This window comes from Solea senegalensis, linkage group LG7, assembly GCF_019176455.1.
Source record: "Solea senegalensis isolate Sse05_10M linkage group LG7, IFAPA_SoseM_1, whole genome shotgun sequence".
Lineage (NCBI taxonomy): Eukaryota > Metazoa > Chordata > Actinopteri > Pleuronectiformes > Soleidae > Solea > Solea senegalensis.
In genome coordinates, this window is record NC_058027.1 from 12,216,978 (window position 1) to 12,244,796 (window position 27,819).

The following is a 27,819-nucleotide window of genomic DNA, read 5'->3' on the forward strand; positions in this document are numbered from 1 at the left end:
TCTCTCCCTAGTTTGTGCTTTTCCTTCCTGTCCTCTCTCTCTCTCTCTCTCTCTCTCTCCCTCTCTCTCTTGCGCGTGCTCTCTCTTTGTCCTCACCTTGCAAGCTGCAGGATCCACATCCAGTTGCGAGGCAATAGTAGTATTGCCATCATTATTATACGATGACTAAAATTGAAATCAGTATTTTTTTTCAACAATCGATGCTACTGCTTGTATAAATGACATTGTAGTACGATAAACATGTCAAAAACCGACTCAGAACTGTTCTAAACATATAACTTAATGCAACTGTTATATATCTGCTCCTGGTCTCTTTCTTCTGTCCCTTCCTCAACTCCCTCTTTCACCTTTCTCCCATCTTTTCTGTCCCCCAGCTCTCGTCTGTCCCCCATTTTTCCTATTACCTCAATCGATCAAGGCAGATAGCTGCACATCTTTGACTCTGGTCAGGGAGGGAGCCTTGGCTCACTGAACAGACTGTAGCTCAGGATTCTGCATTAACATTTGTTTTGAGCCCGTCTGTCACTGATTTTCAACCTGTCGGCTGCTGATTTTCAACGTGTCTGCCTAATTTTAAAGATGTCTGCTACTAATGTTCATTCTGTATGTCTTTCAGTGGAAGCCAATGAAAGTTAATCTCATCTAGATTAACTAGATGAACACTGGGTAACTGCTATTGATCTCTGAAACTCTCAGATTAAAAGAGAGCAAAAGGAGCAAAAACTGTTAGACACAGTAAAAATGCAAACATCTGATACTCTGCTTCTTGGATCTTGGAGTTGGACATCAAATCCAAGAACTCTCAAGAACATAATCAACGTCTGTCAAAAACTACTACAGTAATGCAAAATGTTCACACATTCTCCACAAAACTATTCTTATAGATTTAACAGTGGACCTTTTGCTCTAAAATGATGATTATCAATATGATAATAACGAAACACACAGTGTGGTAAATAAAGTCGAAGCCTACAGCATAAATAAAATCAGCTCACCGTGTGGTCGGGCTCTGCTGAGGCCTGGCGTCATCATGAACTGTGACAGGATGCTACTGCCGATGTTGCTGCTGCTGCTGAGGATGCTGGTGGTGCTGGTGGTGCTGGTGGTCATGTTCACCCGCTGGAGGAACACCGAGCCGCCAGACCTGTTGGCTGCCAACACAGTGCTGCGATCCCGGAATGGGATGAGCCTGAAGGGGCCTTTCCCCAAAACTACAGAGAGAACGCCATGTCAGTGCAGCAAGAATTATTACTACTGTTAATGCAGTTGTAGCTCATTTACTTAAGCAACACTACTCAGTTCTAATGTTTATGTTTTTGACGAATTGTTTCAGGCAGCTACTTATTTCCACTCAGGTGAAAAAAGTATAAATATTTCATCCTTCATTTCTCCCAAATTAAAATAATTTCACCTAAATTCTACACATAAAAACCTTTAAGCTTGAAAGTGCTTTAAAAATAAAAAGTAAATAAAATTGTAGAAACTTAATGAAAGCACTGTTGTTTTCTCACTGTGCAACATTCACACAAACTCTTTCACTGCCATTCAACCAAAGTAAAAAATATGAAAGAAAAAACTGAGATTTACTGTGTTTACCAAGTGCATAAATTTAAATGTTTTTTCCAATCCAATCTAAATGTAATTCCTAATTATGCTGTTGTTTACTCATCTGGAAACGCAGAAACAGATGAATAAATCACTGGCCTGGAAAAGGGAATTATCCACTAATGAAAATTGTGAACAATTTAAGTATAATTATTAATCAGAGATGGTCAAGAAGTAGATTATGAAATAGAAATATGGGATGAAATTAAAAATAGTAGTAGAGAAGACATGTAGACACTGCCATACCTTTGTTGAAGAATTCACAGTCATAGGCTGCAGCGAAATAAAGACAGTAAATAAAATAAATACATGGTACAAAGCTTCAAAATAAAGACACATCTTTTTAATGTGCTTATTAGTTAGCTGCTTCATAATTTGTTACTTACGGCACAGAGACGGGGAGCGCCAGTCGACAGGAACGCCCTGGTGACAGCAGCGCTGGGCATACGCTGCCACGCTGGTGCAGAAACACTCGCAGTCACTTCCACGACTACAGGCACATGTGTCTGCCAGGCAGTTCATGTAGAACCATGTAACATCCACCTTAACAAAATAAAGCAGTTCAATTAAGCAAAAATTTGCTTTTTTGATTTCTAGATAAAAAAAAAATTTGATTCTTGTTTTGTATTTGTATTTTTATATTCATATTTTTGTCTTATTTCTTAATATATTCTGCATATGACACTTCACCTCTTACTCTTTTGCTGCAGTAACCAGAGAATTTCTATGGAGTAGTGTCAATTTAGTCTAATCTAATCTAATCTAATGTTATCTAATATAGAAAAAAAAGGACATCACCTTTCAAACTAAGGTGATGAGCAATACTCAAGATATTATAGAAGTAGTTTGACAATTACAAACTCTGGCACTCATTAACAGTAAATTAAAGACAGTCAGAGGTCAACAAACAGAGCAACTAGGGTTGAGGGCTGTAGTTGTTGTTCAGTTACTCACCACTGGGTGGCAGGCCTGGAAGACCTCAGTGAGCAAGACGGCGCACCGCCGCTTTGCAAAAGGCTCTCTGAGGGGACTGAGGCTGCAGGGATGTCTGATGTCGGGGCTGTTCACACACTGAACACACACGCATGCACAGAGCGGTCAGATTGCACATCAACTTAACTTTTGTTAATCAAATTAAAGTGTATTTTTCAAAGGGAAGGGGGAAAAAATGACTCCACAATTACATAATTTCACATTGTCGTACAATGTTAAAATAAGTTTTGACAGGATTACCTCCAAACAATAATCAATCAACAAGATAGATAACCTCCTTGGCAGAGGTTACAAAGCATGGAAACCAAGTATCCCTGTCTTCCTACTGTGTCCACACTGTCCTCCTTTTCATCTTCTAACATCTCTCACTAGCGTCATATTACACGAACAAGTGCTGGAACAAGCACAATGACAAACGTGGTTGAAAATGAAAGTGAGGACGATGCAGGCGACACAAACCTCTGCCGCGGTCCAGCTGTTGCCAAACTCCTGCGGTGTTGAGGAGTCAATGTTGTCCGGCGTCCGCATCTCGTTCACTGTCTTCAGGTCGTAGTTTCCGCACAGCCCGCTCAGCTTCCCCTGAACACATCACCAACATCTCCCTTCAGCTGGATGCTTTCTCAAATATTGACCTCCTCTTCACATTCAAAACATTTTGTTTTAACAAAGGTTTTAAGAATTAAAAATACACTACACTGTTCATGGATTGTCATAAATGTGACACTTTTAAGACTCATGTTAAACACAACAAGAACTGTGATCCCTTTTTACTGAACATTTTAGTTCATGTAAGCCTCTTGTTATTTGTCCATTGTTTATTAGAATTAGAAATTAGAATTAGTATGTGTGTATATTTTATCAGTGTTTTATGCATACTTTTACACTTTTTTTTGTATTTTTGGTTACCTTCGTAGGGGGAAGGGGATGTAAATTTGCATACTTGGTGTAATCCAGTAGGTTTACATCTTACATGTTCTATTGTTGTTCATTAACATGACAAATAAATCAATAAATAAGTGTCTACAGTTTTGAGATGTGTAAGATGTCCATTCAGACTAGAGGGAGAATGAGAGAGGGGACATATAGGAGCTACTCGATTTTAATTCTTAAATCTAGCTATAAAAAAAAGAAAAATCAACAAAACTGTGTTTTTTGTATAAGTTCATTTGTAGAGGGTCAAAATCAGGGGTCTTAAACTCAAATGAACTGGGGGCCAATGGGGCCGGTCGAGAAAAGATAAAAAAGTGGGAAAAACAACTGTTGAGTAGCAGGTGGGCAATATGAGCTTAATATTATAACCCAATATTCAATTATAATATCGCAATAAAGATATTCACAGAATTACATGAGACATGCGTTCAAAAAATATGCATACTTCACAATAAAAGCATGTTTATGATGGAAAATTAATACATTATTAAATTAATCTAAAGTTAAGTCAATAATAATGTTGTAAACAAGCTTATATATGTAATTTAGTGTTGAATGTAGTAACTGTAATAATGCGACAATTACAACTGAATGTCTTAATATTACAAAAATAAATAAAATATATTTAGTATTATATTCTGCCTATAGTCTATCACCCATGTTTTCATTGTAACGTGATAAGAAGTGGTGGGCTGCATGTAATCAATTGAGGGACCACATGCGGCCCACGGGTCGCCAGTTTGACACCTTTGGTCTACATTGTATATAATAATAAATAAATTGTTGTTCCAAATGCAATCTACCATCACATTCCACAAAAAAAGTAACAGAACCAGCGTCCTACCTGCCACTGAGGTCCAACCTGGATGTGGATTGTGGTCTTGCGGTCCCAGAGGATGGTGACATCATCCTCAGGGAAGTGAATCACTGTGAAGTATCCAGCCGGCCACATGAACATCCTCTGCTTCCTGTCAATCACACTGGATGGATTCTACATAAAAAAAGCATTTTAACCTTAATAGAATTATTCTTACATGTTGCTGTCAGGACAATAACAAGTGAGCAGCAGGTAAGAACTTGCAATTGCATTTAAAGGTGACTCTTACCGGCTTTCCAGTGTCATCATCAAAGGCTATGAAGGATCGTCCAATAGCGATCGCTAGTGATTTCCTACAGATAACTCCACTGTCAAAACAGTCGACGTTCTCGGCTGTAACACTGAGCATCACACCCTCGCTACTCTGAGAAGTTCAAAGAAAACATAAAATGTAAATGACAGTAGTTTAAGGCTTGTACAAATACAAAAACATCTGCATTTTAACTAACTAATTTATCAGTAAGCACTTTTATTGTCTATAAAAGTATTTTGATTATTTATAAACAAGAATAAGACTTTTAGAAACACTGATAATTACAAATTCTCCCATTTTCTTTTTTCATTTTCGTTTTAATAGGTTCTTATTTTCGGGAACACACACAACATACATCACAATCTGTTTTAGTTCCTGCACTAATGCATGCACATTCCCAGGTTCCATTATTTAACTATAAACACATTAAATACCTTTAAAAGATAGACTTTGCATGCACCAACGTAGTCAAACAGCAGGCCGTCAAATGTTCTGTAGTGGCGATCAGCGTAAGCCGTGCACATGGATGGACATGGACGAAACACACACTGGAACGTTCCGTGCTGGCAAACACTACAAAGAGAGCAAAACCTGAGTGATTCAGCATCAACTTGTCCCTACTTGGTGCAAAGGCCTTTTTTTCCCACATCTAATGGCCTTCTTTTGTCAAGACCCTCAGGTTTACAGTAGGCGGAAAAGTGGCCAGTGAATTGTCAAAGGCTGAATCACAGCTTGTTGAGCTATTACACTGTCATCTAGATCTTCCTCCCTGGCTATGAGTTGAAGAAGAATTAGAGGGATGGGAGAATGACTGAGATCACATGGAGGACATTTCCTTTCACCAGTGGTGAACAGTCTGAAGCAGAGGGAATCAAAGAGTCAAACAAGGGCCCGCTCTGTTTTCCAGGCATTTTTTTTTCTGTCCTGTGATAACAGAATTATGGATATCAGGTGGCCACTTCTGCTGCTCTAACTATCTCAGGACTCAAAGGCTTCAGGCAAGAATATGACTTGAAACATGACTGTATGTTTTGTCTTATTCTGACAAATACTTTCGCCATTTGATTGTAGAAGGCAACATACATACAACGTACACCAAAAGTCATTCAATCAGTAGCAACAGTCCAGTTCCTATTCATTGACTTTGAACTATGATATGAATGATGGAGAATGGATATAGATACATTAGTAAACTGTAGTAAAGAGCTGCATTAAGGTTCTATAACATCAGACTATTTTATCTAGATATTTTATCTGACTTTATGGCTTGAACGTACCACTCATGGCAGGGAGAGGAGACTCTGTCTCCTGGGTAATACTCCTTTCCTTTCCACAAACAGGGGCAGGCCACAGGTTCAAAGCACTCATCTCCATGTTTCAGCAGGCTGGGAACAAACACAGAGATCTGGTCATGGATAAAATTGTTCCACAGTTGATTCCAAAAATCAAGCTTGGATGTTGTACTTTGAGATCAACACAACGACATTCTGATGATGCACAATTGTGCTTTCTTGGGTTAAATCATGTAACCATTTACATAATTAGCAAACGACACCAGGTCCTTGGTGTATCCTGTTTATGAGCAAATATTGAATTCTGTTTGCTTTGTTTGTCGTTAGTGGGAATCAGGACAATGACCAATTTGTGGTGCTAAGATGCCAGAAAAGACTTAATTGTTGTAGCAGGTGAACAGTGGCGTGATCCGTTATTGAGCAACTGCAGATGAAAAGCTGTAACACTCGTTAGTACATGAGAAAACCAGACAATTAGGATTCTCAGAGAGAGACAGAGAGAAACAGTCTTTGTCTGGGTGCCTCCATTCGCTTTCCACCCTACGAGACGAAGCAGATAGGTATCTTGTAATATTCAGGGTTGAGCTATATCAACTGGCGAGGCTGCAGACAATGAAGTGACACATTGAATGGTGCTGCCACAAACCTCAGGTTCATCTGAGTAGAGTTACACCCCAGATAAAAACTGTGTTAACAGCTCCCTTTATCCACCCGCCAAGCTGCTGTATCAATTACTCTGATCAAAGATTCAACAATCACTCTTTCTCCTGACCTATGTGCACATAATGAATAAATACTCATAAGCGCAGCTCTCTTTTTGAACTCAATCCCATCAAAAGTGACTGTGGTAGATGTTGCTATATGGTGTGATGACCGGCGGCCATGCGGTGTAGCAGGTTGAGTGCAGCCTGCTATGCATGTGGACTTGTGCCAGGTCATGCAGAGCCACTGGAGACCATGTTCAATCCTACAAGATAACAAAAGTGGAAAGAGTCCCATGATTGTCAACAGCCTTCAGTAACTGGCTGATCAGTGATGGTATGATGAGGCTCTGGTTTATTTTTCATGAAAATAAAACAATAAGTAAGTGGGATGGATCGGAGTAAACAATTCAATTCTCTGCTGGTTTTGCTAAAAGCTCTGTGCCAAATAATGCCTTGGTTGTTGAAATAAAATAATTGTATACCAAGATAGATGACTTGACAGCCCATAATAATGAAGCCAAAACATCAACCTCGCCCCCTGGTGGCTGACTGCAGTTTCACAGGTCGTAAACCCCGCCTCCTCCATGTCAGCAGACGGGACATGAGCCAAACAAACATGTGAATTGTTTCTATCACTTTAGGTAATTGACTTTCACATCTTCATGTGTCTTTCAACTATTACTGTATTTACTATTCCAAATGGGTGAAATCTTATGATTAACAGTTGAGTGGAATATTGGCAGGACACTAATGTTGTGGCTCCACTGTCCACTGATCATATCAGCAGCAAGACAAGATAACAGCACCGGGATTAGATTTTGTACAGTGGAAGGAAGTTTTTCTTCTAGCTCTGGGATGTGACAGCACAATCTCTCTAACGAGTCACTGGCCCCGTTTAGACCAGGATTAACATCCTGGATGAGTCTACTTCGACACACATGAGATTGGATCTGGCTTAACCACGCCTTTTATTTACATATTCTCTGATGTCATGTCTATATATGAGTCTCATATGACGATCAGTGTAAATAGTGTGGCAGTGGTTACAAATAAATCAATGTATAGGTGGTGATTAGTGTAAAAAACTCTGACTTGCGGTCTCTAATCTGGCCTTAGGTGGTACACGTGAAATCTGTGGACGCATGGGGAGTATTTAGAGTGGATGGATATGCCACATGCTCCTGTTTTGCACCTGAAATTCCAGGTTCAAATGAGTTCACTGGGACTAATGACACCGAATGAGGAATTCATAAATGAGTGGATGATCATAAACAAAGTGTGCCATTGTGGATGAAGACACAATTGGTTCTCCTGTCAGCACCTCTGCTAATTATTTCCTGTCGGTGGTTTTACGTCCAGCTGCAGTCGAATAAGTTTGAATTGAGGTACAAATAGATTTCCATGATTTAAATATTGCATTAATGTGACACAAATGTGCAGTTTCTTATTTTCTACCGTCTGCTTTGGAAAGGAACAGCAAAGCAAAATGAGAAAATCACCTTAAAACCAAGAGTGACGTGGAATAGTACTTCTACTGCACAACTATAGTACTTGTACTGTTGCAGTAAATGGGAGCTCCTGGCATTAACAAAGATATGGGACACAGTGGTCATTTGATATCACGAGTTAAAATTAGTTAATGTTATACTTAATCATTTAATTGAGGTGGAATTGATTTCTTAATTGTAAAGCCGTACAAATGATGTATATATATGTATACAGTATGTGTTTATGCTTTGTTATAAATTGCTTAAACATGTCAATTCCACCATATTAGTTTGAGCTTGAGCTTGACGATGATGATGATACTTGTCAAGTTCCCTGAAAACTGTGAAAAACAAGCGTCTATAAATAACTCCTGACTCCTGACTGATGTCACCAGTGAAAGCTTTACCCATCTCGCTGTCACTGCATTTTATGTTGCTGTCATCAGGGAACGTTCAGGCTTAATAAAACCTTTTTGTGTCCATATTTACCAAATCAGTTACTTCATACACAGTACTCTCATGTTTCAGGGAGTTATTAAATACACTGTCGTGTACCAGGACTGGTGTTCTGGATATCGAGTTAGACATTTATGGACGGCTTGTCATAGCAACGATCACAGAGTTTAAAGAGGTGAAGGGGATTAAATGAATCACACCAGTGAGGTTGGCATAGATGACGCAGGGCTGAGAAGACTGCGAGGCATCTCTGGACACAACTGACCTTTCCTGTGTGTGTTTCACTATGTCAGATGATACACTGCACTGTCTGAGTAACAGGCAGAAAACCCAAACTGGTGCTATTTATAGGACAAAGCACATCAGTAGCATAAAGCACTCATTTATGGATAGAAGCATCTTCATTGCATATTAACATGTGCATCATATCATGTGTGATTTTCTGCAAACCTCATACAACCTAGTCCACTTTAGTTGAGTGTGTCTACATATAGATTATAAATAATAGCCTTGACTTTTGATGTTGTGTTATTGTCTGGTTTTAAATCGCATCCTTTGGCATTGCACTCTCTTCATGTTGCTGCAATCGGTCACAAGAGAAGGATAAAAACATTTACTTTATTTGAATTGAGTTGACTTTAGAGTATTACACAGATCACACAAAGCCCTCCATGGTGTCGCCAGCCAGCCCAAGCTCTTAAACAGCAAGACAAAAGACCACTGTTGTCTCTCCTGGCACGGCTCTACAATTAATCAGATTTACTGCATAATCTGTGCAGAAGTGTCATAAACTAGGATATGTTAGAACTGACCCCCGCCTGTTCATTTTGTAATCAGGATGACTCTTGATCAATGTCACAGAATGAAACCACTTAACCCGCTTTGCAGGCCGACAGCCAGAGCGATTAGAGGGATCAGTTTACTGTAATTTACTCCGTGAAGTTTGCCCACGTCATCTGCGGATTTCGAGGACTTTTGTCCACTGTGGAAAATCTAGAGACCGTTAAGAGGTATCAGCCATGAATAAACAGCTTTCAAATTAAGTGTCTGACCAAACGCCAAAAGTCAGTAAACGTAAGTAAACGTAAACTTAAAAAACTACTTTGTTATGTGGCTGAATGTTGACTGGATTCACTTTGGGATTATTAGAGTTCACAGTCTAATCACAAGATACTGAGAACAAAAGTGAGGTTGACGTAACATGTTGTCACTTTGGATCTCAGATATAAATAAACACAGCACAGAAAACTAAAGTTCATGACTACTTGCTCATTTTGTAATACATTCATGATGCGATTTGTGGCAGAAAAACAATTGCAGATTCAGCATTCTTCCATCTGCTGTGAGGGGTCAAAGCAGCAAACTTCCAGTCAAGACAACAGTAAACACATGGAGCCCCTGCAAAAATCAAAAATGATCTACAAATGTGACTTGGTAGTTTCAGTTTTTAGATCAGTAAGAGCAACAGCCTATGAATATATTTGACTTTTTTTAACATGCTTTTTTAGGAAAGTGTGATGACACTGTGTGAAATTGACTCATATTGACTCATAATACATTTTGGTAATGCACTAAAATGTATTTGCCAGTGATGCATTTCATATTTTTTATAATACATAATTGTCATGATGCAGAAAACCCTGTCATGAACTTCCATACACAATGATTCATAAATAACTGTAATATGTCACTCACCCAGGGGGGCAGGTACATCCAGTCACACAGGGCTCATGTGTCGAGCAGGTGAGGTTGAGCAAATATGACTCACAGGTGCGCTCACAGGCAACACCCCTTCCTGGCAGGAGGTCATCCTCCCCCTCGGAGCAGTTCTGGTAAAGTTGACCTGCTGGACACAACCTGTCTGCAAGAATAGAAGAAGGAATCACAGGTTAGCGAGACACTATACAAGAAACACTCCACAGTGTCTTTGAGAAATAATGGAATTTCAGAACGCTGCTCTTATTTGCCACTATCAAAACAAATTTAAGAACGGTTTATCATTCCATTATTTTTCCCTCTCAAATAAACCAAAACAAAATACATCTTCCTGCAGAAGTTAAGCTTTTAAATGAGTGACCTACCACTGTCCATTGTTTGAGACACCAGTTTACCATTCAGACAAAGCCTGCAGGAAAAAATCACAGAGGCCTGACATGATGAAAGTAAATAAATGTAAATGGTTTAGGAATATTCATGAAATGAAATGCTGAACTTTCATAAAGACAGTTTACAACTTGTAAAAGAGACAGACAGACAGACAGAGTGAGAATGAGAATTTGACATTTATGACAAGAAATACTTTTTGAGGTTTTCAGTAAAAATGACAGAAACAGGGAGGAGGATCTTACTGAACACCTGCTGACGTCTGGATCTCATCTCCCGGCTCATAATCTGCTCCAAGGATACTGCAGGGACATTCACTCCTGAAAAACCACACAGTACACAAACACACACACACTTATTTATTGTAATGACTGTTTTTGTGTGTTTTTACCGGGGTGCAATTTGGTGCTCTCGAGGTAGCATGAGATAGATAGACAGATAGATAGATAGATAGATAGATAGATAGATAGATAGATAGATAGATAGATAGATAGATAGATAGATAGATAGATAGATAGATAGACGGATTTGTATGCATTTTTAACAGTGTTGGAAATGTTTTTACTATTCTATTTTTTAACAAAGTCTCATAGTTGTACGATGTCCTAATGCAGAAATGCTACAGATTATATTTTTAGCATTTTAAAAAATAAACTTCTAAAAATAAACAATTTCATGAAATTAAGAAAAAAAAATAGAAGTAATTAAAGTGCATCTATATTGTGGTTAACTGTTTTTAACAGGAGGGTGAAAGCCTTTGTAACATATAGGCCAGCGGCACACATCAGCCTCTGTACTACGAATTCTTTCTCACTGGTTATCAGATATCTGTGTCGTCCCTGGCTCGAGTGGGAATGAAAGGGGGGTTTCACAGAGGATTCCTTAATGTAACTTTATCACATGGTAAGTAAGGCTCCGCACTGCACTAGGATGTAAAAACCTGGGACATTTAAGAGGAATTAAGCTTCATGTCGTTGAGGGCAGAGCAGGCTAAAAGGGAGAGCACAATTAACAAGGTCTGCTGGCTCTGTAACGTCTGCAGAAAAGATACAGCACTTTCCACTTAAAGGCTGACCTAAACTTCAGAGCAGATACAAATATCACTTTAAGAGGACTTGTTTGGTCGAGTGCCATACAACAACCTCCACAATGGCAAGGCAGACAAGAACAAGGACACTTGGCCATTGACTCAATCGTTTTCTGAACATGACACTAAAACAACACAATTTGAATGCAATCATGCTGTTGTCTGAATGCAGTTAAACATTTTAACGCAACACAAGCATGTGTGTCTCTTTGTTATGCTTTTAGACATGATAGGAGATTGAGTTAGGATAGTTTCTTTAACCTCCTCAGTTTTACCTGTGCACACAGGTGTGTGTCCGATGGTTGTAGAAGGATCCCTGAGGGCAGACGCAACCTTCCTCGCACTCCTCCCCACAGTGCTGCGGGACAGAGAGGGCGGAGCAGCGGCTCTGGCAGGAGGACACGCAGGTGCCATACTGCATGTTGGCAGAACAGGTGACCGCTGCAAGAAAAGACAGTGTCAATGCGTCATAACATTGGGTCTGAATATGACCTGTAGGTGCACTTTTTAGAATATGACCCGTAAGTTTTTAGTACAGCATAGTGCAGTGTTAGTGACGTTAGGGTTAGGGCCTATAAGGAGTGAGGTTAGGGTTAGGGCTACAAAAAAAGGCAAGGCAGTAAGTTACAGACAATAACATTAAAAAAAAATAGCATGTAAAAGTCTAACATGGGAATCAGTGCCAGATTGCTGTGATTTATACTACTGTTAGGGGGCATCTATTTTAAAAATGTACCATCCACTCATAGTCAGTTGAATGGATGGTAGACAGTTCACCAGTCCATCACAGGGCCACAGAGAGACAACCATCCATCCACTCTCACGGTCAATTTAGAGTGTCCAATTTGCCTAATCCCCAAATCTGCATGTTTTTGGACTGTGGGAGGAAGCCGGAGAACACCCACGCACACACAGGGAGAACATGCAAACTCCATGCTGCATAGGGAAGAGTGCTAACCACTACACCAACCGTGTGGCCCCGTACCATCCATCCATCCATTTTCTACTGCTTTATCCTCCCCATGAGGGTTGTGGGGGGTACTGTGCCAATCTCAGCTGTCATAGGGTGATAGGCAATGGGTTGTAATTCCTGTTTATGACCTATGGTTACGTTTGGTTGGACAGTCTCGTCAGAACAAGAGGCTGACCAGGTTGATTATCACGATACAACATTATTCAGGGTTCTTATGTCAAAGAAACATCCCGTTTCAGCATGTTTATCAAATTTACTGGTTAACTGATTTATGAAACATTAGAATGTCAACAAGTAAAGTATGTAAATGGAGCAAAATATTTGGCACATGCCAATTTTTAAGTAAAACCTACTGAACATAAACATATTGTAACCCTTCCACTAACATGTACAACTTTAATCTTATTAAACTGCATTAAATGAAACTCACACCCTCATTTCTGTTTCATAAACAGTTCTATAATACTGCCATTGTTTTAAATTGCCATCTTCTAATTTGAAGATACACATCTAAATATGCAGCCTATTAGCCAACATACAGGTAAAGAGACACAGAGAAAACCATTCAAATGTCCAAATGCAGTCTTGGTACCATGAAACATCCCAGATTTTCATCGCAACTGATTTTGACAAAAAAACACTCACCACAGTCGGGTATGTGAGCTCGAAAGTCAATGATGACAGAGAATCTGCGGCAGTGGCGGGCGTAGTGGGCTAGAGCAGAGCAGAGGCACGGCGTACCGCACTTGCAGGTATCGGAGCGACACTGTTGATGGAAAGGTGTCGGACTGAGGTACTCGTGGCAGGCAGAGAAAAGATCCTGGTTCAGTATGTCACACATACTGGAGGCGTAGGCCACTGAGTGGGGAAACATCAACGTTACAGGTGAGGCTGAGTGTCACCACACACCAGGCTGGTGAAGATCTTTCTTTAAACGTTACACAGTTTATCATTAAAATGATTGGAAAGCTGTACTCTCCCATAACACAACAACTACGCTTACAAAGGAAGGAGGCTTTTAGAGTATAAAATGTTTAGTTATTTTGTCTTTAGAAAAAAATCAGAAAGCCAGATTCTAAATGGTAAATGCAAAACCTAATCAGTCAAACACACTGAACTCATAAGAAGTAAAGTAGCTACCAATAAAAAGCAAAGTTGTCACTGAGTCATAAAACAGGAAGAAGAGAAAACTGACCAGCCTGCTGGTGTGTGTCACAGGGGTCAAGCTGAGGTGTGCTCAGGCTGGTTGAACACGCTGACAAGACTCTCCAGGCGTTTCCAAACAACTGGGGAGTGCTTTCTATCATACCTGATGGAGATCTGCAGGAGGACAAAACACAGCTCTTGTTAATTTCATCCATTGAAACGGATATTGCAGCCACACTGTGGCAACATCAATGGCCGTAATCCTCCTTATGACATGTGCAACGACATTTGGTAGTGATTATCTCTACTTTCGAATGATTTTACTGGTTAAATAACCAGTACCAGAAATCACCATTTCATGTACCCAATTCCCAGTTGTCATCATTGTCAGTCAAAGGCAAATGCTTGCTTAGCCAAAAAACTACTTTTTTCTTTTTTTACTTTTTTTTTTAAAGGCAAAGGGAAAAAGCAACTTAAAATGTGGTATTTTTACCACATTTTCTTTTGACTGTGTGTTTGCAATTTAAAGACCTATTACAAAACCTATGCCTGTAATCTAAGGGGAAGAATAACATTAACCTCTATTTTTGGGGATACACAATTTTCAAGCTTCAAACAAACAAAAATGAGTGCATCTGGAAACAGGACAAGAAAGGTGGAAGTTGATGTAAAAGCAGAACTAGAAAGTGTTTTCCACTTTCTAGTTATAGAGAAATTGAGTTGCTCTATCTGCAGTCCTGCAGCAACCAGTCCCATCTTTACTCCAGCTGCTATTATTGCAGTAATCCCAAGTCGGAAGTAGCAGTATGCCACCAGGGGGCGACTCCACAGGCTGCAAAAAAAACTCTGTTGGAATGGAAGTCCACATGGACCACTTGGTTTATAACTGCTGGGACCTTCACGGCTGGCTACATTCGGGACGGATGGGAGAAGTGGAAAGTTGTGTGCCTTGCTGCACTGGATGTAGAGGATGTCGAGGATGTGTACATATTCACATTCATGATGATCGGAATGCTCTCCCTGGGATGGGGAATGTTCCTGCAATACCGGGAACTGAGAAAGATCAGAAGTGAGATGACCAAGGAAAGGAGCGATATGAAGGTGGAAAGCGCAATAACAAAGAGAGTCACGGTTGGGCTGCGCTCCGACGTCTCCACAACCCTCGAGCGCATGAAAAGAATGGAGAAGAAAAGCGAGGCGAATCCTACGGATGAGATGGATGACTAAAGGGAAAAAAACAAACAAAAAAAAAATATGATGCATTGACCTCTATTGATTGGATTATTTTGTGACTTTTGGGAAGTTGAATATGCCAGGCGAGAAGTCGAGAATGTCACGCGCGACGGAACATCATGGACACATGTACAGACACACATGGAGTCTGAGTTGACTGTCTAGAGCTAGACTATATCTCTGAGTGTTACCGGATGCTGAAACATGTCTTCTTTGGCAAATGTCATAAAAAAAAAAAATAATAAAAAAAAAGGAAATGAAATGTATGATGATAATGGGAGCAGGACTAGTTAAGCTTTGCTTCTCCCGCTTTTCCCTTTCGGTTATGTATATTGTGTGAACTGCACTGTTATGTGATGAGTGATCTAAATGTCATGACCGAAATAAATAAATAAATAAATAAATAAAATAAAATAAAAACATTTGAATGGTCTGGTCACTACGTTCATTGTCTTTTTCAAAATAAGATGATATCAATGTTGCAAAATGTTTTCCTCTAAATGGGACGTTAAAACATGGCACATATGATTGGATACCAGCTGGGATCATCCAACAGTTGCCTGGTTGCTGTGACATTGCAGAACTTCCAGTTGCAAATACTGACATGGTGTCAGTCAAATCATTAATCTCTGGGCTTCACAACAGCAGTTCATTTTGAAGCCTGTCTATGGTGGACACCCATACTGCTCAGCTCTAATCAGTTTTTAACGGTAACCCTTTCTTGAGGACTTCTGGCAAAGTGAGTTGTAGCAGCATACAACCACTTGAGTCACTGACTGTAATGTATATCCATTTACAGCTGTTCGACAACATCCGCACTTTACAGTCGGCCATGACGATACGGTACAGTGGAGCTCCTTTTCCACTAACAGTAAATTCCTTGTTGAAATGCCGTGTCCAGTTGGGTGCTCATCTGGTCCACTTTAAAGAGCTGATCAGAGAGTGAGGCTTTTGATGCTGCGCTGCCCAACCAGTGTGCATTACAGCGAGAGAGTGTGAGACAGAGTGAGAGAAAGCACTTCACCATCACCTCCCTCTCTGCCTCTCTAACAGTAGTATGCACTCTCCTTTCATGATTGGAGGGGAAGTTAATAGAGGCCACAGGATGGGTTAAATGTCAGCTGAAACACACTTACAGGAAGTCATCTTGAATGTTTCCGTTGAAGGTGCCGCACAGCCCCACCGTGTTGTCCTTCCACCGCTCATCGGCCTGCAGGTAAAGACGGAACTCCTTCCAGCTGTACTGTAGACGCAGACCGAACGTTGTCTTCACCTGGAGGAACATGGATGACAGCTCCTGGATGTGGAAAACATCTGCAGGAGGACATTTATGCATTTAAATGTGTGACGCAACATACATATAAGGCAAACAGAGGCAGAATAATAATCAACAAAAATCATCAAGAAATATGTACTGTGGCTAAACAATTATTAGGTTATTAGATCATCATCTATTGAAGATTTCAGTTGTAGTTTTGGATCTGGTCAGTTTTGTATTTTCATTTTGTTTTCTTTATCTGAAATTAATTTAAAGCATTGACGATTCCACATAAACTAAAACTGATTCATTCATTGATTGATTGACTGGCCAGAATACATATGTGTAACTGAGCCCAAATTGTTGCAATGGTGCTGAATTCCGTAAGGAGCCAAAATATCAGATCATTCTCACAGAAGTCAGCACAAAACATACAAAAGGCTGTGGAGTAGATCACCAGAGGGGCATAGTCACAAAAACAGTGGTGTTAAAAGGGAGGAATACTCAGAGGAAAAGCATTTTGTGCAATACAATGCAGTTAAGTATTGGGAAAAATTTCGTTCAATAGCAGAGCTGTCACTCAATCCCTCCCTGCCATGATCCTCAGAGTGCTGAGAGTCGGGCGCTGGACGTGAACAATGCTGGAAGTTGATGAAAGATGAGAGAGTTTACCATCAGAATAGGGCAGGGAGATGCGGTACTGTCCAGCCATGAAGACCTCTCCGACATGACTCAGTGTTATCTCTGTTTTCGGATCCTCATCAATGACCAGGTTAACTGATTGGATGCAGGCACCATCCAAATTCTGCAATTGAGGTGAGAAGGCTTGATAAACCATGCTGGCATTTTCTCAGACACACACAACAGGACACACTACTGCTGAATCATCACTGAGTAAAACTTTGTTTTTGTTGCCTAATTTTTCAAAATTTGAATCTAAAACCTTGAACTTAAAAAAAACAAATGTGTCAGCATACAAAAGCTCAAATTTCAAAAGCCCACTTAAGTACATCGCTTAGGTAAAACCACCAGTACTTACTCTGCCGCATCTGAGACAGTAAGCGATCCGCCTCTGTAAATCGTTTCTTTCATAAGTGGCAGAACCCCACAGCCACAACGTTTTAGCACCCACCTCACCCACACCTCCCCCTTCCACTCTTCCCATCATTCACCTCCTGTTTTCACATAACCTTCTCTCTGTCCAAGTGCCCACACCCACCCCCCCAGCTCCTCTCTTCACCTCCCGCTTCACTACAAAGCCATTCACAGCTCCGTCAGTCAGAGGCTAGATAAGGTAATCCAGTTCACTTGGCTGTTAGAGGTCTTGGGCCTCTGCTATGATGAGTGGGGACATCTTATATCTCACCCTCCATCTTCTCCTCCGGTTTGCAGAGCAGCTCAAAGGCTGATGGGAAATTAAAGACTTGGAGAGAGGGGTCTTTTCTCATTTTTATCCTTATCTTACCCTGAGTTTGATCAAGACATTTCCTCAACTGACAGCGTGCCGACCTCAACTGAGCAGGGATAATAAAGCACTTATGTGACTTTCGGTGTGAGAATTTTGTCTCGGCAGCAAAAAAGAAAAGAGAAAAAGTGAACAAGGACACTCACAGCTCCACAGGGGGCATTCTGGATGGTGACTGTGAACTTTCCTGAGTTCCGACTCTTGGCGAGGACATACTGACATCTTGCAGGAAAGGTGTAGAGCCGCCCGTCAAAGGAGTGAAAATACATGTCGCCAGTGACCGAGCACTCGCCTGAAGAAAAGTATGACAGCGTCTGAACACCACTGGTATAATTTACTGGAAATTTGACTCACAATTCTTTTAGCAGTAAATAGCGGGATGTTTTAAAGAAAGGTCAGTTGGGTGCTTGTGATGAACGAACGTAAGAAAACACGAGATGGCACAAACCTGGGCAGCTGTAGTCTGTGCAGTTCCACACTCCACCCACGCATGTGCTGAAACAAAAAGCAGAGAGGTCCACAGGTGTCTCTGGGAACATGAAAAGCTGAACTAATCAGCGAGATCACTGAGAGACACTGGACACATCTCACCCAGGTGGTCAGATCTGAGGAGATTAAACAGACTGCATGGAGTCTGCAGGACAATATGCTGTAAAGCAACATGGACTCACAAAGTCTTAGAAGTGTCCACCTGGGGTTCATGTAAGGTCAAAGGCAGCAACATGAGGATATTACATAGAGTAAAGATGTGTGTGTGAAGCTTTTGATGGATGACTCCACAGAATTTACTGTAGAGCCATAATTCTCTTTTTTCATCACAGTCTGAGAGAAAGGTTAAATGCTGCTCACCAGTTGTTGCATTCCTCCTGCAGAGTTTGTCCAGAGGGGTAGAACATGCCGTGGTACTCACAGGGACAGTCGGAGGGCATCACACAGCCTCCGTCCTCATAGATCAGACCTGTTAAGAGACAAGTGCTTTATATTTGGGATTGACAACCAAAAAAAATACAAACTCGGTGGAAGATGTAGCAGTAATGCAGTAGTAATGCACAGTCTGTAATTTCTGCTGGTGGGATCTCTCAATCAAAACAATAACACAAGCCCTGGTGTGGTTTCATGACAACTTAGAATCACTGGATTTGTTGTCTTATTTGGCTTGAGCTTTACAGAAAGAGCTTCGCTGGCAGACAGTGATCGGAATCACAGCGTTAAAATAAACAGTGTTAACGTGACAGCACTGGTGCCAGAACGTGCAGTAAACGGCAATGAGTCAACACGTTGCCTAACTAGTAGCTTCTTCACTCTGATCGCTCATCGAGTGTCTGCTTTGCCTTGGAAGTTATAAAAGAGATGGAATGGTGATAAATGTTGACCAAAATTGAAACAGTCTGTGACCTTGAACAGAAATACGGATTTCTATGGATATGAAGAGTGCTGGAAACGTTGTGAGTTATGTAAGTACATTTGTGGCCAAAAGTTTTTAAATGACACAAATATTACATTTTCACAGGGTCTGCTGCTTCAGGGTTTTTAGGTGCTTTTGTCAGATGTTTCTATGGTATACTGAAATATAATTACAAGCATTTCATAAGTATCAAAAGCTTTTATTGACAATAACACTGAGTTTATGCAACAAGTCAATATTTGCAGTGTTGACCCTTCTTTTTCAAGACCTCTACTAAACAATATATAGCATAAGTATCATAATTTTTTTTCAATGCAGAATATTGTTACATATTCAATCTGTAATGTTTTGAAATTGGACTACGATAGAAAAGATATGAATTAAAACTAACCGTTTGGACAGTAGCACCCATCCAAGCAGGCCAGCTTGCTGTCAATACACGTTCTTTCTATGTTGCAGGACTGTGGGCAGCAGCTGATACATTCCCTGTACTGCAGACCAAGAGGACACTGCTTCGCTGGTCACGGAAATGAAATATAACAAACATGTCAGAAACTTCTTCTGCAGAGACTGATTATGATATACATATACATAAATATACATATATACATATACATGTATGTATATATATACATATACATGTATATATACATGTATATGTATATATACATATATATGCAGAGACTGATTATGATACATATACATAAATATACATACATATACATGTATGTATATATATATATACATATACATATATATGTATATATGCATTTATATGCAGAGACTGATTATGATATACATAAATATACATATATACATGTATATTTATATATGCACAAAAAAAATATAGGAACAAATCAACATAACATAGGAGAAAGATAACACCCCAGACCACAAACTTATTGTTATCTCAAACACCTAACTGACCTTAGTAATAGTAAACTAATAGCCACAAATAAAAAAAACACACAATGATATTTATTATTTGGGTGTGTTAATGCACCTTTCAGCAAGTTTCTGCTTGTTAAACTTCTTTTAGTATTTTTTTTTCTTTTGTTTTTTCTTCCCTAGATTCTAATCTAGAGATTCAACTGATTCTGCAGGCTCTTCCAGGTTAATCATGGAAAAAAACATAAAGCTCAGTCTCAGGATAATACTTCAAGGATATCATAACTGATACTTATGTAAAAGAGATTTTACAGTAATTTTTAAAATGCAAATTAAACACATTATCAGTTTGTTATCAGTTTCTCTGTTTTGTGTTGATTTAATGTTAAAGGAATACTTTTGCATTAGCTTTAATAGAACAGGGGTAGTATTTTTTGAAAAATTGTGCTTAAATATCATCTCTGTTTTTTTGTTATGTGCCCACCAGTGATTCCCAGAACGTAAACAGTGTCCGCCATCTTTGCTAACAGTTAAGCTAACAGGACCAAGTGTCACTAGTGGGCACGTAACAAAGAAAAGAATTAAGATATTTTGCAACTCAGGGGAAACTGAGGTTGGGAAGCACAATTTAAAAAAAACTTTTCTAGTAATACAAAGCTAAATGTAAATTGGTGAAGTATTCCCTTAAGTGGAACTGAAACATGCAGCTATGCAGGGACAAGACGTACCACACTGAGGAATGTGTTGCCTCCAGTCGTGCAGTGGGTGGTCAGCGTGGGCACAGGCTCGGGCATACTCGGTGAACACCTGGCATACCACATCGCCACTGGGACCCGACCTTTAAACAGAGAAACACACAGAGAGGAATGCCTTGAGAGGAGCCAGGTGACTTTGTGGTCACCAAGCCAGGTACACTGAAATGATCTTACTGAGCACCTCAAAGAGATAACTCCCTGTTATCTGTGGATGAATAAATCTGCCCACTAAAGGATTCAAAAAAACAAAAAAACTATATCTAAAAAAGCCTTTGTTGTAGAGAAAACTGTTGACTTCACAGCTGGTCTCTGTTTCCTCATCAGCCTGAGTTGTAACAGATTGCTGTGGCTAAAGTTACCCTCAGAGGGAGCGCATGTTCATGGACCAAAGCCACTAAAAGACACAAATGAGAAACCAGAGAGTGCTCACGGTCTTCTTCATGGAGATGGACAGTGGGTCACAAAAATAAAGAAATATTTGGAAACACACAGGATATTACTGGATAAACCAAAATGTTCCATTTCACAATGTTAAAATAGTCACAGGCTGATTTATCAAATCGTTTATCAAATTGATATTCTGGATTTCAAGCAAATTACCATCAGAACAAAAGTTATTTCAAGAGTGAGAAACCTGCCTATTGAGATTAATGCTTGTTTTCTCTCAGGAGTCATTAAAGTGGATGTGAATCTGTTGCTCTTACATGCAGAGGTCATTGGAGCAGCTGGCCATGTAGGACAGTGGGCTGACAAAGTCATGGCAGCTCTGAAATGGTGGATCCAGCAGCATCGCACACACCTCCTCCACTTTCTGCAAACAAGAAAAAAACAGACAAAAGAAAAGGTTTCCTCATCATTCAACTAAGAAGAAGAAGAACAAAGATTTATATGTGAGTTTGGGCACAAAGAAATCTGCAAAGTGAGGCAGGGATGAGTTAACGTTAAGGTTAAAAAAAAGGCAGCAAGGCAACATGAACAAATGCTGTACAACACCAAAGAAGAAAAAGAGAAATTCAACCAGGTAATTCACAATAAAACATTTAAAATAAAATAAAAAATCCTGAAACTTAATTCATAACAAAATGCAAATTCTAGTGCTACAATAGCATACTGTATATTGTACTGCTTAAGTTAGATGATATTCTTTCATCTACAACAGTTTTTCTCAGGCTCTTTACCAACAGCACGTGAGCATCAACTGCAGCACAGGGTGAGGAGAAGCCTGAAGGCACCGCGGGACATCGGTCCTGGTGAGGCGCCGTCTCTACCCAACTATTCCCAAACATTTCAATTTCATTAGTCAGCACACCTAGGAGAGAGAGAGGGTGAGAGAGGGAGAGAGTGAGAGATTTAACTGGTGCATTCAAGGACAGTCAGGTCAGTTACCTGGTCAGCAACCTTTTAAATGCAAGAACCAAAATCATTTTCTAAATTGTTTGTTTTGCTTGGGATTTTCTGGCTCAAACTTATACATTTTGTTGCCATCCAGAGGCAGGTTATTGAGAGCATGTTATTTTGCACTATGGTCAGTAATAAAATATATGACTTTAACGCAATAATACAATGCAATATATTATTTTCAAATTCAAATAATGGCTCCAGAATCATTTTTAATGGGACACAAACTTGTACTTGGACGAATGGTGTGTCTGCAGTAAGAGGTGCAATAAGGTGCAGTATTTATCTAACACCTGGAACCGGACTACACAAGTAAGGCAGAACAATTAGGGTAAAATATTGAATTGCAATTTTCCTGACAGATATTATTAATGTGATTTATTTTTGTAACATCAAGCTTCAGTTCAGTATTCACTGTGAAATTGATTTAAAACATGATGGAACATTACCACCACAAACTTAAAGATATGAATTGTTTCTTAATTTCCATAAAACGCAGAACAATCAATAATAAAACAAATTAACTCAAACCTTCTTTAAATTACGTTGTTTTAAAATGATGCAGCTGTTGTTAGGCTATAAGTGAAGTTGTACATACAGTTGTCCAAGAGAAGGCTCAAACCACAATTTATACTTGTGATACTGTGATACTGCTTGCCAATAAACCAACAAATCAACCCTATTAAGAGACTTTCAATGAGACCTTTTTGCTTCTTGATGAATTCTAAATCAAAAGGAAAGTCCATCTCTGTCATTGTTCCTACAGTACTATATTTAGACCATAAGTGGAGCTACAGTTTTGTTGTTGAAGTAAAATGTGTCACTGAACAGATCCTTGCACAATTGTACTGATCAGATTACAATCTTTGTTTTGTGGTTAAGTGCTTACAGATTACAATCTGACCAAGCATGTTCAGGTTTATTCATGCAACAGAACAAGCTGTTTCTAAGACACATGGCGAGATTGTCCAAGTGATAAGTGACTTAAAACATCAGAGCCTGTCTCTGACTACATGCTGAAATTATGTTAAACAAAATGACAGCGTAATTTACAGTAGCTTCACATTTAGACCAAAGAAATAATCCCACCATAACTCGTCTTCAGGTCATCCTGGACGTCTGCATTGAAGTTTCCACACAGACCGCAGGTTCTGCCCACAAAATCCGGACTGAGCTGGATGTAGACGGAACCGCTGCGTCCCTCCCATGCGAGCGTGAAGCTGTGATGCAGCGTCGCCAGAACATACTGGGAGATCTGCTCCAGCTGCAGGTCATGGATGTGATGAGGCAGCTGCAACCTGAAGCCAGAGACACCATATATCACTGACACCACCCTCTCCTCACACTGACTTGTACATATAATAATGTACATCATAAGCTTTAACACAAAAAAACCTGTTTGTGGTGGGATTATCGATATGCCATATTATTGGACACTTATAAGTGTCTGTGTTTGCAAGAATGCTGTCTCAAAGTGCCAAGAAGGACCAATAAAATTGAACAAAATGATACAATATGCATACACAAAATGTTTGGAACACATTTCATACATGTCTACTAGAATGAAGCAGATGAATAATGAGAATTTGACAAAATAATTTGAAAAATAATGTAATAAATACTTTTTTACTAAAGATGTTTTCTAGTGTTACACTGCTGACCTTTGACCATTATAGGTTACACTGGTGGCATCTAGCCGGACTTCACCCTCCCAAGGCAGGAAGAGGCTGACCGATCTTTGGCAGGTGTAGGGGACAGAGCCACAGCCTGGATCATTATGGACCTGAAGACAGGAAGACGCAACATCGTATGGGACCATTCATTTGAAAACTGTTGCAGTGCCCCCTGTGGGACAGCAGAGTGTTATTTATCCATTCATCCTTGAAGCCAAGAGAGTGATTTTATCAAATGTAATTTAACTCCCTACAGGTGTTCCTTCCATATTGCGGTCACAAAAATATGAGGTCACCATGACCTTTAGCTTTGAACTCTTTTGGAAAATCTATAGAAGTTCATCTGATTTTTTTAGTTCTTACGTTAAAGAGAGATATGTTTCATTTTCCTTTGGCTTTTCGAGGTTTCTAATGATAATCATAATAACATATAGCACCTTTAATGAGCAGATGTCAGAAAATGCTTCAAAAAGTGATCTTTTCTATGGACAGCAGGTGCAGCAGAGCAGCAAATAACTATACCAGCTGATGCACAACAGGGAAAAAAACTGTAGACAAAGAAAACTGGGCATCAATACCCTAGAAAAAACAATTTAAATGCTGGAACTTGAGCCTATAAACAGCAAACACACCTTGTTTTGGCTTTGTAAGGCATTCCTGGACAAAGTAATCTATTTCAAAAAAGGTTGTTGCTCACTTTCTGCTCATATTATTCAATATATAACATTGTAGTTGTATATACTTTTTTTTTGTTCATGAAAAACCTCTTATTGTTAGCAATGATATTAATGATCATAGTGCATATGGATATTTACATGTTCTCAGTTTGGTTTTAGTTTCCCCATCCACAGCTACAGTATCTGTTGCCTTTTCAGAGGAACAAAGTCTCAGTCTGATGCAGATGCTTTCAAGGCATAGCGGGTAATTGCGGTATTTAGCAGTAATTGACTCTAATAACCAGATAGCTTTCACTAATCATCAGAGCAATTCTTTTCCTCAGGCTAAGACGGACGGTGCTTTGGAGCAGGAGTTCTCTACTCTCCACAGCAGGCACTACCTGAACAACAATGTTGGCCTGCGTGCTTTCCTCACAGTCCTTCAGCAGTGTGTATGTGCATCGGCCGGGGAAGAAGAAGTAAAGGCCATCAAAGGTCTCAAAGTTGTACTGGCCCCACGTTCTGCAGGTCATCTCTCTTTCGAACCCAGGATTTGGGACTGAATTTGATGAGAGAAAAAGACGACTGTTTCACTGTTGAAACACACATTCTTCGTTCTTTTTTGTGGTCATTCACAAACAAAATGTGTTTTAAATATAACGGCCAGTGGTACAGTTCACATCGTGGTTTTCGATTTAATTGACTGATTTGTGTGGTGTGTAGATATGTAGTTTACCTGTCTGACATCTGTGTCCAGTGGCCTGATACAAGCTGCAGTCACATGTATCAGACTGAATGCATTGTCCTCCATTCAGGCATGGAGACATACATTGCTCTGCTGAGAGAAGAAAAACTGTCACACAATTACATCATTTGATAAATTAGACATTTGTACCAAAGAATAACAGCAATGACTTGTGGCTTTTTGGTTAAATTGAACTTTGGGTTTTTATCTGATTTGTTTTATTGTGCAAATAACAAACACACAGAACATGTGTTATTCAACAATAAATAATTACACATTTGTCCAACTATTCTCTTAGAGAAACTGTGGTTCTTCAGTTTATAAAATGACAGAAAACAATGAAAGGAACATAAAACCTTGTCCAAGTACGGCCCAAAATGTAATGCTGTTGTTTCCTATCAAAACAAGCTGTGAAATGAGCAAAAATGGACAATGGAGAAGCTACTAATCATAAAAAATTTGCATTTTCTGTAACGTGACAAACTGTTACATTGATTCAACAATTCAGTACTAGAGTGAGAGAGAATATGCCAAAATATAGGGGGGTCAACAGAAAATATTTGCCCCAAGTCCACCATGTTGTAATCCGACTATGACGCACATCAACAATAGGAACCACAGACTCAGATGACTTAGTTTGCGAATCAGTCGGCCACATGCTTAAGTAAAAGTTGCCATCTGTCTGACAGTGAGGCTCTGACAAATGTTCCAGTCATTGAACGCACCACCAAACACCAAATGATAGCTCCCCATCTATCATTAACACCATCTGCACAGTGGGCTTACAGGTTATCTGCCCAGTCAGCCATGTCCCACACAAGCACAGGTACTATGACGAGGTTTGTGGAGGGGAAAGTAGTGATACCTGAACATAAAAACTACTTGCCTGCTGTTCACGCTGTAAAACAGACAGCTGGACTGTTGCTCAGTTTAAACCCATGTTTGACAGCTTCATCAAATAGCATCAGGATGAAATTACATATGATTCTCTTCTATTTTATTTTACCCACCAGTGAATCTGTGTTAGTGTTAGCGGTGCTCTCAAGTCAGAGAGCTCATTCACTTACTGGAATATGGTGCAGTCTGTTTGTATGGGATGTCAGCCATAACCTCAATGAAAGGGTTCAATGTTGTGGGGGGGATTTAAACGTGCAAATTCATATATGTATATATATATATATACATATATATATATATATAGATCTATATATCTATATATCTATATATACTACATTTGAAGTCTACAGGATAAGGTCTCAAGATGAAGGATCCATTATAGCTGATTTTGTAATTCAGTAGTGCACACTTATGATAAAAATACTGATACATAACATTTTCTATAAAACAAAATTATAGAGTTCCCCTGTGGCTTTTGGTGACCCTTGGGGTGTGGGGGCTATTGGGAACTTTCATTAGAATGTGTGCAAAGGCACACACATGCACATCCCAAATAAATAAACACAGGTGCTAAGCATGTTTTCTGCAAAATGATAAAATGTCAATGTCAGAACCACAGTTTTTGACAAGGTGACCTTTCAGCTACTGCTCTGGGGAAAGGCTTGGGTCTGAATCATCACCTGGTCAGGTAATAAAGCTTTGTTAATTTTGACTTAACTGTATCATCATTTAAACAAAGCGTCTTCACGCACTGAACATCGTTGTTAAACCCACCTGGACTCCTGCGCAATGACAACCTCAGGGCTTCCTTCACCTGCCTGGTGAGAAGTGAATTATTAACTGGATGCTCCTCTGGAGAAAATGATCCACTAACTGGAGACAATAAACCAGATGACAAGTGGTTTGGTAGTCCCGAGCTGGTCAGAGACTGGTCAGGTGGTTTCACATTTGACTGTGATGTGTTATGAGATGTTAAGCTGTATGACACAATGGCTGGTCTTGTGGTTATTGGCAATTCACTGACTGGTGTTGTTGGTGTTTGACTGAATGGTCTGATTGTATGTGGTTCTCTAGCTGGTGTTGGGGTTGTTGGTGATTCACTGCCTGGTGTTGGGGTTGTTGGTGATTCACTGCCTGGTGTTGGGGTTGTGGTGATTCACTGCCTGGTGTTGGGGTTGTTGGTGATTCACTGCTTGGTGTTGGGTTGTTGGTGATTCACTGCCTGGTGTTGTGATTCACTGCTGGTGTTGGGGTTGGTGATTCACTGCCTGGTGTTGGGGTTGTGATTAGCTGAGTGGAGTTAGGGTTGTTGGTGATTCACTGCCTGGTGTTGGGGTTGTTGGTGATTCACTGCCTGGTGTTGGGGCTGTAAAGGTAAGTGATAGTTTGTTTGGTGAATGTTTGGATTTTGCTGCACTTGTTGCTGACTGAGTAGCTGGTGCTATACTGGTTGTTTTTTGGGTGGCAGTTGTGATGCTCAATGCTTTTCTGGATGATGGTGTTCTTTGTGGTGTTGCTGTTGTTCTGCTTGGTGATTGGC

At 39.9% G+C, this 27,819-nt stretch overlaps 1 protein-coding gene across 1 annotated transcript in view; it reads right to left on the reverse strand.

Annotated features, from left to right (window-relative positions):
- Positions 1-27,092, reverse strand: part of otog (otogelin) — a 45,656-nt gene extending 18,564 nt beyond the window's left edge. The window contains exons 1-29 of the mRNA XM_044029604.1: positions 27,054-27,092; positions 25,374-25,472; positions 25,039-25,196; positions 23,970-24,091; positions 23,398-23,606; positions 22,089-22,219; positions 21,615-21,721; positions 20,884-20,993; positions 19,659-19,784; positions 18,712-18,820; positions 18,311-18,357; positions 18,009-18,154; positions 17,070-17,202; positions 16,276-16,453; positions 13,956-14,080; positions 13,406-13,618; positions 12,063-12,228; positions 10,946-11,020; positions 10,679-10,722; positions 10,293-10,458; positions 5,936-6,043; positions 5,093-5,231; positions 4,635-4,769; positions 4,373-4,519; positions 3,058-3,177; positions 2,560-2,676; positions 1,992-2,148; positions 1,852-1,878; positions 996-1,211 (exon numbers count right to left, since the gene is read on the reverse strand). Of these exons, the coding sequence (XP_043885539.1) occupies positions 996-1,211; positions 1,852-1,878; positions 1,992-2,148; positions 2,560-2,676; positions 3,058-3,177; positions 4,373-4,519; positions 4,635-4,769; positions 5,093-5,231; positions 5,936-6,043; positions 10,293-10,458; positions 10,679-10,722; positions 10,946-11,020; positions 12,063-12,228; positions 13,406-13,618; positions 13,956-14,080; positions 16,276-16,453; positions 17,070-17,202; positions 18,009-18,154; positions 18,311-18,357; positions 18,712-18,820; positions 19,659-19,784; positions 20,884-20,993; positions 21,615-21,721; positions 22,089-22,219; positions 23,398-23,606; positions 23,970-24,091; positions 25,039-25,196; positions 25,374-25,464 (3,622 nt within the window). The 5' untranslated portion in view covers positions 25,465-25,472; positions 27,054-27,092. The remainder of the gene's footprint in view (positions 1-995; positions 1,212-1,851; positions 1,879-1,991; positions 2,149-2,559; positions 2,677-3,057; positions 3,178-4,372; positions 4,520-4,634; positions 4,770-5,092; positions 5,232-5,935; positions 6,044-10,292; positions 10,459-10,678; positions 10,723-10,945; positions 11,021-12,062; positions 12,229-13,405; positions 13,619-13,955; positions 14,081-16,275; positions 16,454-17,069; positions 17,203-18,008; positions 18,155-18,310; positions 18,358-18,711; positions 18,821-19,658; positions 19,785-20,883; positions 20,994-21,614; positions 21,722-22,088; positions 22,220-23,397; positions 23,607-23,969; positions 24,092-25,038; positions 25,197-25,373; positions 25,473-27,053) is intronic.
- Between the last annotated feature and the right edge of the window lie 727 nt (positions 27,093-27,819).